Below are 13450 nucleotides of genomic sequence, written 5' to 3'. Positions count from 1 at the left end.
AACCCTCCAACCCAAAAAGGCATGTGATGTTGATGGTATCCTCAATGAAATGATAAAATATATAGACAACAATTTCCAATTGGCTATACTTAATCTCTTTAACATCATCCTCAGCTCTGGTATCTTCCCCAATATTTGGAACCAAGGACTGATCACCCCAATCCACAAAAGTGGAGACAAATTTGACCCCAATAACTACTGTGTGATATACGCATATCAACAGCAACCTTGGGAAAATCCTCTGCATTATCATTAACAGCAGATTTGTACATTTCCTCAGTGAAAACAATGTACTGAGCAAATGTCAAATTGGCATTTTACTAAATTACTATACGACAGACCACGTATTCACCCTGCACACCCTAATTGACAAACAAACAAACCAAAACAAAGGCAAAGTCTTCTCATGCTTTGTTGATTTCAAAAAAGCTTTTGACTCAATTTGGCATGCAATTTGGCATGCAATACAAATTGATGGAAAGTGGTGTTGGGAGAAAAACATACAACATTATAAAATCCATGTACACAAACAACAAGTGTGCAGTTAAAATTGGCAAAAAACACACACATTTCTTTCCACAGGGTCGTGGGGTGAGACAGGGATGCAGCTTAAGCCCCACCTTCTTCAAAATATATATCAACGAATTGGTGAGGGCACTAGAACAGTCTGCAGCACCCGGACTCACCCTACTAGAATCTGAAGTCAAATGTCTACTGTTTGCTGATGATCTGGTGCTTCTGTCACCAACCAAGAAGGGCCTACAGCAGCACCTAGATCTTCTGCACAGATTCTGCCAGACCTAGGCCCTGACAGCAAATCTCAGTAAGACCAAAATAATGGTGTTCCAAAAAAGGTCCTGTCACCAGGACCACAAATACCAATTAGGATCTGTCTAAAAATACTTGAATCAGTTATAGAACCCATTGCCCTTTATGGTTGTGAGGTCTGGGGTCCGCTCACCAACCAAGAATTCACAAAATGGGACAAACACCAAATTGAGACTCTGCATGCAGAATTCTGCAAAAATATCCTCCGTGTACAACGTAAAACACCAAATAATGCATGCAGAGCAGAATTAGGATGGTACCCGCTAATTATCAAAATCCAGAAAAGAGCCGTTAAATTCTACAACCACGTAAAAGGAAGCGATTCCCAAACATTCCATAACAAAACGTTAATCTACAGAGAGATGAACCTGGAGAAGAGTCCCCTAAGCAAGCTGGTCCTGGGGCTCTGTTCAAACATAAACAGACCCCATAGAGGCAGAACGACAGATTTTGACCTTGTCAGCTCAGGGATTCAATCGTGCAACCTTTCAGTTACTAGTCCAACGCTCTAACCACTAGGCTACCTGCCACCCCAATATATATTGTATATTATCTACTTCACTTGCTTTGTTTCCAAGCCAATAAAGCCCCTTGAATTGAATTGAGAGAGAGAGAGAGAGGGAGAGGGAAGGAGAGAGAGAGAGAGAGAGAGAGAGAGAGAGAGAGAGAAGGTATTGTTTCAGATGGGTTTTCAACTTTCTCCGTGAAGTTCGTAATTATCCTGCCATCATCTCTGAGTTGCTCTCACCTCCTAAACATCACTAAGAGCAGAACGCCACCCTGCAGGAACAAAGACAATAATGCAGGCTCAAACTGGTTGTGCCCCACCCGTCTTCAGGAAATCAAAACTTAACATTTCTGTTCAGCTTGGGTGGATTAGGGAGAGGAGGTGGAAACACACACTACCCTACACACACCACCCTACACACACACCACCCTGCACACACCACCCTGCACACACACACACCACCCTACACACACACCACCCTACACACACCACCCTGCACACACACCACCCTGCACACACACACACCACCCTACACACACCACCCTGCACACACCACCCTACACACACACCACCCTGCACACACCACCCTGCACACACACACACCACCCTGCACACACACACACCACCCTGCACACACACACACACACCACCCTGCACACACACACACCACCCTGCACACACACACACACACCACCCTACACACACACCACCCTGCACACACCACCCTGCACACACACACACCACCCTACACACACACCACCCTACACACACCACCCTGCACACACCACCCTACACACACCACCCTGCACACACCACCCTGCAAACACCACCCTACACACACACCACCCTGCACACACCACCCTGCACACACACACACCACCCTGCACACACACCACCCTGCACACACCACCCTGCACACACACACACCACCCTGCACACACACCACCCTGCACACACCACCCTGCACACACCACCCTGCACACACCACCCTGCACACACACACACCACCCTGCACACACACACCACCCTACACACACACCACCCTGTACACACACACACACACACCACCCTGTACAAACATACACACCACCCTGTACACACACACACACCACCCTGCACACACACACCACCCTGCACACACACACACCACCCTGCACACACACACACCACCCTGCACACACACACACCACCCTGCACACATACACACCACCCTGTACACACACACACACACCACCCTGTACAAACATACACACACACACCACCCTGTACACACACACACACACACACACCACCCTGTACACACACACACAACCCTGCACACACACACACACACACACACACACACACACACACACACACACACACACACACACACACACACAACCCTGCACACACACACACACCACCCTGTACACACACACACACACACACACACACACACACACACACACACACACACACACACACACACACACACACACACACACACCACCCTGTACACACACATACACACACCACCCTGTACACACACACACACACACACACACACACACACACACACACACACACACACACACACACACACACACACACACACACACACACACACACACACACACACACACCACCCTGTACACAGACACCACCCTGCACACACACACACACCACCCTGTACACAGACACCACCCTGCACACACACACACACACCACCCTGCACACACACACACCACCCTGCACACACACACTGGTTGTGCCCCACACGTCTTCAGGAAATCAAAACTTAACATTTCCTTTTGACTTTCGTTTCTGCTCATTTGGGTTGGAGCAGGAAGTGGAGGTACCTAACTGAATTGGCCCAATAGAAACTCTCATTTTCATTGCAAGATGTTTTGCGTTACGAAGCTTTTTTTTTGCTATTGTTTGCTACGGTGTGCACTAATGAATACACCCCAAGTCTTTATTATACCAGAGGAAAATGAATCGAGCCACAGCAGACCGACAGACACCGTGTCATCCTGATCGAGTTATATTGAGTTGAAGTTTCTCCATCCTCCGACTGAACCATGTCTGGAAACAAGAACGGTAAGACCCACTTTCATCTTTTACATTTAAACACATTTACTGCTTGTAAGGTAAATATGATCATGTTTTCTTTGTGAAATCACTTTTTAACTTTTCTAAAAAAGTATTTGTTTTCTATTTTTAAAATATAAGCTACATTTTGTAGTAACTTGTGGTAATTTGTACTATTGTGACTGCGTTACTTGACAGGACATTTTTTATAATTTCAGCGTCCTGGAAAAACCTTGGCATTTTAATATTCTCCTCCATGTACTGCATGTGAATCATCAACTCTAGGACCAATCAAAGTCATTCAAAACAACTTACAAAACTAAACAAAAGATCAGAAAATGTATATATATATATTATATAATATATACGTATATATATTTTTTCAATTCCTGAAAAGTCGACTTTTTCGAGGACACTGATATTGGTGATTGGCTTTTGTAAATTATATTATTATGGTAAATTATGGCAAACTACAGTATATTTAGCTGACTACAGTATATTTAGCTGACTACAGTATATTTAGCTGACTACAGTATATTTAGCTGAGTACAGTATATTTAGCTGACTACAGTATATTTAGCTGAGTACAGTATATTTAGCTGACTACAGTATATTTAGCTGACTACAGTATATTTAGCTGACTACAGTATATTTAGCTGAGTACAGTATATTATATATAAATATATATATATATATAGTTGTTCAAGGGGACATTCTTCAGCTGTCCTTTCCTAGTGTCCCTCCCAGACCCTGTGAACACAAAGGGGGTGTTTCTGCCTGACTACATGGCAGACGTTACATTGCATCGACAAATGGTTGTTCGGGCACCAGATTGCTATAACACGATGTGTTTTTTTTTTGGGACCAACTTTTTATTCAATGTTGTAATTTTTTTGGGCAAAGGGGGGGGGGGGGGGGGATAATCAGAATATTATAGGATGGGTTCTGGTTCAGTAATCAGGATGTGATACGATAGGATGGGTTGTGGTTTAGTAATAATAAAAAATTGGCTACAAAAAGACGGGTCCTGGTTTAGTATACACTTAAGAATGCGAAACGATTCAATGGTTATTTAAAGATAAAAAATAAAGTTTAAAGATCATTCCTGCCACAGAACAATATTACAGCAAGTAAAGGTATATTTTCTGTGGACTTCAGTGTAGTTTTTACAGACCATATGTCTGTCACGAATGTCGTCGGGAGAAGGAGAGGAGGATCAAGGACACCAGACATAGAATGCCCACCCCAACTCACGCCCTGACCAACCAAAACAGAGACATAAAAAGGATCTCTAAGGTCAGGGAGTGACATTGTCTCCCTTTATCTCCCTACAGGACCCCCCACCACTTCTCAAAAGCACCTGAACTTTGTCTCGGAGCCGATGGGAAACCGGTCTGTGAGGGATGTACCGGGGATCGGAACCGCACACGGACGCACGTTGGAGGAGAAGGGCATGCCTAGGTAGGAATATTCCCGGTAATATAAAAGATGTACCAGGAATTTTTGTAAACTTGACTGAATTTTTTGGGGGGGGATTTTTTCTACCATGTAAAAAAATATATACAAAAATAAGACATTTTTTTTTCATATGAAGAAAATATTTATTTTTTAAAACATGAAAAACCTCTTTGGGCTCCGGTCAAAAGCACTTTAAGATAAGAGATCAAGGATAAGTTACCGTGTCAGATGTATCCATAGTTTCATAGAATTCGAGTTACTTTGGTAAATGAAGGAGAGTTTCGCTTCCCTCAGTTTAGTTTACACGTGCGGTTTGTGAAGTCTACCATTTTCCAGGTGTATTAGGGAGAGTTATTTTTGACCTCTTCTCCATACAGGGCTGACCAGTTGTTGGGTGATTACCTGAAGAGAGGTCGGAACCAAGACCAGTTCCAGGACAATCTGAAGAATACCACAGGGGCCAACACCAAGCAACAGAGAGACGCCTACAATGGAATGAGAGAGTGGACCGACAACAACCTGTAGAGGAGAGGAGACACTCCTCATTCCTCTCTCTCTCTCTCGTTCCTCAGATTGAACCAACAACAACCTGTAGAGGAGAGGAGACAGTCACATTCTCTCCTCTTTGTTGTCTATCCTCCTCTCTCTCTCTTTCTCTCTTCCTCTCTTTCTTCCTCTCTTTCTCTCTTCCTCTCTTTCTTTCTCTCTTCCTCTCTTTCTCTCTCTCTCTCTCTCTCTCTCTCTCTCTCTCTCTCTCTCTCTCTCTCTCTCTCTCTCGCCCTCTCTCTCGCCCTCTCTCTCTCTCTCTCTCTCTCTCTCTCTCTTGCCCTCTCTCTCATATATTCCTGACAAGGCCTTTAGTCACAGAATAGTATGACCTCTGCTTGTACCCAAGTTAAAATATTTGCTATTCATGTATTCTGTTGTGGAATAAATCTGGAATGAAATTGTTTTCCGTCTTTGTCCTTGTGTATTCTCAAGAGTCAACATATAGATGCCCTGGTGGAGAAACAATCTTAAACTTTTATCTTCAAATCTAAATTCTATTTTGGTATTGTTACAGGTATTAAATACTATACTTTTGATCCTTGAGTTATACAATTTACAGAGATTTTTTTGCTTTTTCCGTCCCTCGCTTCACATTCACCCTGGAGCATTAAAGACTTGGAGTGGTTTCCGTCCCTCGCTTCACATTCACCCTGGAGCAGTAAAGACTTGGGGTGGTTTCCGTCCCTCGCTTCACATTCACCCTGGAGCATTAAAGACTTGGGGTGGTTTCCGTCCCTCGCTTCACATTCACCTTAGAGCATTAAACACTCTGGGTGGTTTCCGTCCCTCGCTTCACATTCACCCTGGAGCATTAAAAACTTGGGGTGGTTTCCGTCCCTCGCTTCACATTCACCCTGGAGCATTAAAGACTTGGGGTGGTTTCCGTCCCTCGCTTCACATTCACCCTGGAGCATTAAAGACTTGGGGTGGTTTCCTTCCCTCGCTTCACATTCACCCTGGAGCATTAAAGACTTGGGGTGGTTTCCGTCCCTCGCTTCACATTCACCCTGGAGCATTAAAGACTTGGGGTGGTTTCCTTCCATTAAAGACTTGGGGTGGTTTCCATCCATTAAAGACTTGGGGTGGTTTCCGTCCCTCGCTTCACATTCACCCTGGAGCATTAAAGACTTGGGGTGGTTTCCGTCCATTAAAGACTTGGGGTGGTTTCCTTCCCTCGCTTCACATTCACCCTGGAGCATTAAAGACTTGGGGTGGTTTCCGTCCATTAAAGACTTGGGGTGGTTTCCTTCCCTCGCTTCACATTCACCCTGGAGCATTAAAGACTTGGGGTGGTTTCCGTCCATTAAAGACTTGGGGTGGTTTCCTTCCCTCGCTTCACATTCACCCTGGAGCATTAAAGACTTGGGGTGGTTTCCGTCCATTAAAGACTTGGGGTGGTTTCCTTCCCTCGCTTCACATTCACCCTGGAGCATTAAAGACTTGGGGTGGTTTCCGTCCATTAAAGACTTGGGGTGGTTTCCTTCCCTCGCTTCACATTCACCCTGGAGCATTAAAGACTTGGGGTGGTTTCCGTCCATTAAAGACTTGGGGTGGTTTCCTTCCCTCGCTTCACATTCACCCTGGAGCATTAAAGACTTGGGGTGGTTTCCGTCCCTCTGTGTGTTTCCTTCACCCGGAAACAGAAACTGAAGGAAACAGAAGGTGAGAAAAATTCACAGACGTGAGTGGTCATAACTTGGCACACATACACACCCTCCTCCCCCCTGCCATAGACTTACGCAGTAAATTATGACAACTTCAGGAGGACATCCTTCAACCTATCAGAGCTCTTGCAGCATGAACTGACATGATGTCCATCCAATCAAAGGATCAGAGAATGAATCTAGTACTGCAAGCATAAACTACAGCACTGTAGTGCATAAAATGTGGTGAGTAGTTGACTCAAAGAGAGAGAAAGACAATAGCTGAACAGTTTTGAACAAATACATTTCTTAAAAAATGAAGGAGAAGCTAGAGAGAGACTTACTTAGCTAGCTAGCTAGTTTAGCCTACTCAAACAGAGAGGGATGCTATGTTAGCTAGCTAGCTAGTTTAGCCTACAAACAGAGAGGGATGCCATGTTAGCTAGCTAGCTAGTTTAGCCTACTCAAACAGAGAGGGATGCCATGTTAGCTAGCTAGCTAGTTTAGCCTACTCAAACAGAGAGGGACGCTATGTTAGCTAGCTAGCTGTGGCTATCCATCACGAACTCTTCCAAGTCAAGTTAAGCTTTTGTTTTATTAATTATATTTGAATTGAAAAAAAATAGGAGATAGATCAGCTTTAATATTGGTCAATAGAAACTCTTGTTATAAAAGAACAATGAGATTAATGAAAATTTTAAAAGTTTCTATGAAAATGTAGATAAATCAGAATCAAACAGTGGGACCGGTCCTACAACCTTCTCAACCTCAACACAAGTAATTATCAGCAGACAAAAAACAACAACAAAAAAAACAAAGATCACCGCATTTTTTAAATGTAAGTTTTCCCTTTGTAGGTCGTGATTGTCAATACGATATTATCAATAATGGCTGTTGATGCCGAAAAGGCTTTAAATCGTCTTGAATGGCCTTTTCTATTCAAAACTTTGTAAGCGTTGAACTTTTCAGCTGAAATAATAAATGTAATAAAAATATTGTATAAATATCCTAAAGCAAAAACATACACAAAATATACAATATCTGATTAAATAATACTGTACAATATCTGATGATGGTTTAGGAAAGGACACAAAATAGGATATCCAGGCTCTCACCTACTGTCTCTCCCCTACTGTCTCTCACCTACTGTCTCTCTCCTACTGTCTCTCCACTACTGTCTCTCCCCTCCTGTCTCTCCTCTACTGTCTCTCCCTTACTGTCTCTCTCCTACTGTCTCTCCACTACTGTCTCTCCCCTCCTGTCTCTCCTCTACTGTCTCTCCCTTACTGTCTCTCACCTACTGTCTCTCACCTACTGTCTCTCCACTATTGTCTCTCCACTACTGTCTCTCTCCTCCTGTTTGCACTTACAATTGAACCGCTTGCAGAAATAATTAGACAGGACTGAAATGTAACAGGTATCATATAATATATATATATATATAATATAAACTAAACGTATTTGCAGATGATCTCCTAATATACCTGAACGATATTGAAAACTCTTGTCACGACTCCCGCCGAAGTCGGTCCCTCTCCTTGTTCGGGCAGCGTTCGGCGGTCGACGTCACCAGTCTTCTAGCCATCGCCGCTCCACCTTTCATTTTTCCATTTGTTTTGTCTTGTTTTCCTGCACACCTGGTTTACGTCTCCTCATACTATGTGTATTTAGCCCTCTGTTCCCTCCATGTCTGTGTGTGGTATTGTTTATTTCCGAGGTAGGCACGCTTCCGGCTGGGTTTATGTATACCTGTGTTTTGTGGCAGCCGGTACTTTGTACTTTGTTTGTGGTACGTTGTGCTGCCTTACTTGTTTTGGGCATTTGGTTTTGGTGACGCTGTTGCGTTCTGGTCTTACTATTTGCCTCAGTAAAGTGTTTCGTGTCCACTCATCTCTGCTCTCCTGCGCCTGACTTCAATGCACCAGCCACCGTTAACAACTCTTTGCACCCTTTGTTAAAAATATTAAAAAATATCTCATGTTATAAAATGAATGTGGAAAAAAACGAAATAATGGCTATCATAGGAAAAATCTACATAAGAACTCACGATTTTCTTTAACAATCCTTTAAGTGTACCACAAAGAATATGAAATAGTTAGGATGCATAATAAGTGACAACAGACGACAAATATATAAAGATAACTTTATTCCATCACTCAACAATATGAAAGCAGATTTCATTTAGAATAATACTCTTCCCATAAATCTAACAGGTTATTACGAATAGAACGGCATAGCTGACAAAGTTTTTAAATCTATTCTCGATATTAACAATTACTGAAGACATAAAAATAAAATAAAAGTGTACTCGGTCATAACAGATTTTATACGGGAAATTGAAATTCATAGAATAAGAAGGAAAGTTTGACATCTTCCTAAGTGGTTTTAAACTTGCAGACTTGGAATTGTATTCGCTACCCGAGGTATTTACTTGTGACATAATACTGAACGCAACAAGCAGCAGTAAATTAATTCGGCCCTAATCTTCGGGTTTCACAGGACTGGGAATACAGATATGCATCTGTTGGTCACAGAGGAGTGGATCAGAAAACCAGTCAGTGTCTGTTTAAATTTGTTTTAAATATCAAAACATACAATCTACCTGCAGTGAAGCCGCTCAACATTTACATTACATTCAGTCATCTAACAGACCAGAGCGACCCACAAAAGCAACGAGGGTCAACGGCCTGCTTAAGAGCACGTTGACAGATCTCCCACAAGGTCAAAAACGGGGATCCGGAGCAGCGACCTATCAGCCACCGGCCCTCCAAGATCCCCCCACAGTTCCCGAGAGCTGCCCTTTAACATCCGAGACCCCCCCAGCCTACCCCCGAGAAAAATTTATAATCATAATAAAGTATAATAATTATATTCCCCCCGTCCAAGCCCCCCCCCCAATGCACCAACAAAATGAACAAAAGAGAAAAAAGAGAAAGACAAAGGAAAGCAAAAAACAGAAGACATCAAGGACAACAAAAATCACAACAGCAAGACCAACTGCATATGCAGGTATGGCACTATTTACATGTGTGTATGTGCACGTGTGTGTGCGTTTGAATGTGAGTGTATGTGCATGTATACGTGTGTACAAATACCTGCGCAGCATCAGCCTCAGGCAAACAGGCATTAGCTGTAACAGTGTTGCCCCTCAGTGTCATTGAAACTTACTTTGAGTATTTATTTATTTTCTTTATTCTTGACTTTTATCTTTGACCGTCGTTCTATCCCTCGCCCAGCAACTCCACTCCCACTTGTCTCCAATTCCCAACCCTCAGCCCATCCCACCTATCTCTGCTGGCCATCCTCTTTGTGATTCTATCTATCTAATCAAACTGAATCCACAGAACGTAAATACTTTTACAAACTGTATTAGTAATTGATGACACTGTCACGATCGTTGAAAAGATGAGACCAAGGTGCAGCGTGCATAGATTTCCACATCATTTTAATAAAGAGAAACTCACTAAACAAAAACAATGAAGAACAAACGAACCGTGACGCTACTGGAGTGCACAAAGGCAACTCAATGTAGACAAGATCCCACAACTAACAATGGGGGGAAAATGGCTACCTAAATATGATCTCCAATCAGAGACAACGATAAACAGCTGCCTCTGATTGGGAACCATACCAGGCCAACATCCCGTCTGGACTACTGCAACTCGCTGTTGGCTGGGCTCCCTGCCTGTGCCATTAAACCCCTACAACTCATCCAGAACGCCGCAGCCCGTCTGGTGTTCAACCTTCCCAAGTTCTCTCACGTCACCCCGCTCCTCCGCTCTCTCCACTGGCTTCCAGTTGAAGCTCGCATCCGCTACAAGACCATGGTGCTTGCCTACGGAGCTGCGAGGGGAACGGCACCTCCGTACCTTCAGGCTCTGATCAGGCCCTACACCCAAACAAGGGCACTGCGTTCATCCACCTCTGGCCTGCTCGCCTCCCTACCTCTGAGGAAGTACAGCTCCCGCTCAGCCCAGTCAAAACTGTTCGCTGCTCTGGCACCCCAATGGTGGAACAAACTCCCCCACGACGCCAGGTCAGCGGAGTCAATCACCACCTTCCGGAAACACCTGAAACACCACCTCTTTAAGGAATACCTAGGATAGGATAAAGTAATCCTTCTAACCCCCCCCCCCCCTTAAAAGAGTTAGATGCACTATTGTAAAGTGGTTGTTCCACTGGATATCATAAGGTGAATGCACCAACTTGTAAGTCGCTCTGGATAAGAGCGTCTGCTAAATGACTTAAATGTAAATGTAAACATAGAAATACAATACACCTAGATAACCCACCCTAGACACTATCACGCCCCAACCAACACAGAGAAAAACAGCTTATTATGGTCAGGGCCCATCCCACCTATCTCTGCTGGCCACCCTCTTTGTGTTGCTGTGCGCCATATACAACTATGATTTGATTTGATGTTTAACATACAATTTGAATCTATCTAATCAAATAGAATCCACAGAACATAAATACTTTTACAAACAGTATGACTATATTAGTAATTGATGACCGGGTCTCTCGAAATCTCCCAACAAGGCTATTTCTAGGATCAATCAATTTTAGATTAATGTTATGCTTTTTCTTCCTGAACCTGAGACCAGAAACAGGCTACCTGAAGGCAATACCAAAACAAATGGTCTATTGATTCTGTATCCTCACAACAACATCTGCAGAGCTTCCATGATTGATCCCAAATATTCAACATGTTGTTGGTGGCAAAGAATTCTATATAATAATTTTAGCTGAAAAGCACAAAGTCTTGAATCTTGCGTTGTTTTATATATCAATCGGTACATCAAAAATCTCTTCCCAACTATTATTCAATCTGTTTGGCACAGCTGTCAACATTCTGGTCCTCAAATTAAACTGTTTTGATCTTTTATATTGTGCAAACAGACCAGTTCCCTGCCTCCTCCCGCTGCCACCTGCCTCCTCCCGCTGCCACCTGCCTCCTCCCGCTGCCACCTGCCTCCTCCCGCTGCCACCTGCCTCCTCCCGCTGAAGACCTTCCCATACAATTCTGATAACTCCATGAAAGACATAACTCTACCATTCCAATTAACAATATCATTTAAAAACAAAATACAATTTTCAAACATATGTTCCATATATACAGGTATTTTATCAACCAGTACATTTGAGATCAACCATATATTTGTTGTAATATTTGTTTTATCTTTCCCCGGGGATGAAGTAGAAATTGCAACCAGCTCTGCAGTTGTCACGCCCTGACCTGAGATATCTCTGTTTTCTTTATATTTTGGTTAGGTCAGGGTTGTGACTAGGGTGGGTACGTTCGTTTTTGTATTGTCAAGGTTTTTTGTAAGTTTAGGGTTTTTGTTGGTCTAGGTGATTTGTATGTCTATGGTGGCCTGATATGGTTCCCAATCAGAGGCAGCTGTTTATCGTTGTCTCTGATCGGGGATCATATTTAGGTAGCCATTTGCCTTTTGGTATTTGTGGGTTCTTGTTCTATGTTTAGTTGCCTGTCTGCATGTCTCATATTAGCGCCACAGTTCGTTTTGATATTTTGTTCGTTTGTTCAGTGTTCCGTTCTTATAATAAAGAAGAATGTACGCTTACTACGCTACGCCTTGGTCTCCTCCTTACTTAGTTTCTACTGGACAAACAAAGTAAAACTGTTGAATAAGTGTAACGGCTGTCCTCCTCCTCATCTGAGGACGAGTAGTAACAAGGATCGGAGGACCAATGCGCAGCGTGGTGAGTGTTCATGATGAATCTTTAATGGAACAAACTGAACACTGAAATACAAAACAATAACGTGCACGAACTAAACTGAAACAGTTCTGTGTGGAACACACAGACACGGAAGACAACCACCCACAAAACACAACAGAAAACAGGCTACCTAAATATGGTTCCCAATCAGAGACAATGACTAACACCTGCCTTTGATTGAGAACCATATCAGGCCAAACGAAAAACCCAACATAGAAACACAAACATAGATAACCCACCCAACTCACGCCCTGACCATACTAAAACAAAGAAAATACAAAAGAACTAAGGTCAGAACGTAACAATAAGTGAAGCTTTTAGAGGTTTAGTGCTTTTATATTTAATAATCTCAACCCAACCAGTTCATATTCATTATATAGATAGGTATGCTTTATCTTGTTCAGGTTTAGCGTCCCAGATAAAGCAATTTTTTTTTTGCTCATATGATTTGAAAAATGAATCATCAGGAGTAGGCAGCGCCATAAGTAAGTGAGTAAACTGAGATATGAACAAAGAAAAACCTGTAATTTTTCCATAAATAGACAGGTATTTACCTCTCTGTGGTTGTAGGATCTTGTCTATTTTTAGTAGTTTTCTATTGAAATTTATTGTGGAGAGCTCAGTTATATATTTTGTATATATTTTG

The 13450-nt window shown here is 42.9% G+C and overlaps 1 protein-coding gene across 1 annotated transcript; it reads left to right on the top strand.

The window, feature by feature from the left end:
- The first annotated feature begins 3331 nt into the window (after window positions 1–3331).
- On the top strand, window positions 3332–5509 carry LOC120037884 (barrier-to-autointegration factor-like). The gene is made up of 3 exons (XM_038983851.1): window positions 3332–3418; window positions 4744–4870; window positions 5245–5509. Exons 1-3 carry the CDS (start codon window positions 3400–3402, stop codon window positions 5390–5392), a joined length of 294 nt encoding a protein of 97 aa, XP_038839779.1. The 5' UTR covers window positions 3332–3399; the 3' UTR covers window positions 5393–5509.
- The last annotated feature ends 7941 nt before the right edge of the window (window positions 5510–13450 follow it).

Source organism: Salvelinus namaycush, unplaced genomic scaffold (genome assembly GCF_016432855.1).
Source record: "Salvelinus namaycush isolate Seneca unplaced genomic scaffold, SaNama_1.0 Scaffold1961, whole genome shotgun sequence".
Lineage (NCBI taxonomy): Eukaryota > Metazoa > Chordata > Actinopteri > Salmoniformes > Salmonidae > Salvelinus > Salvelinus namaycush.
The sequence above is the reverse complement of the archived record's forward strand: the minus strand, read 5'-3'. Positions and strand labels throughout refer to the sequence as shown.

What these genes read in the sequence shown, in the direction of transcription:
- LOC120037884 (XM_038983851.1), top strand. An exon ending in GAGGAGAAGGGCATGCCTAG is followed by an intron (nt 4,871 to 5,244) that starts GTAGGAATATTC and finishes TTCTCCATACAG; the next exon opens with GGCTGACCAGTTGTTGGGTG.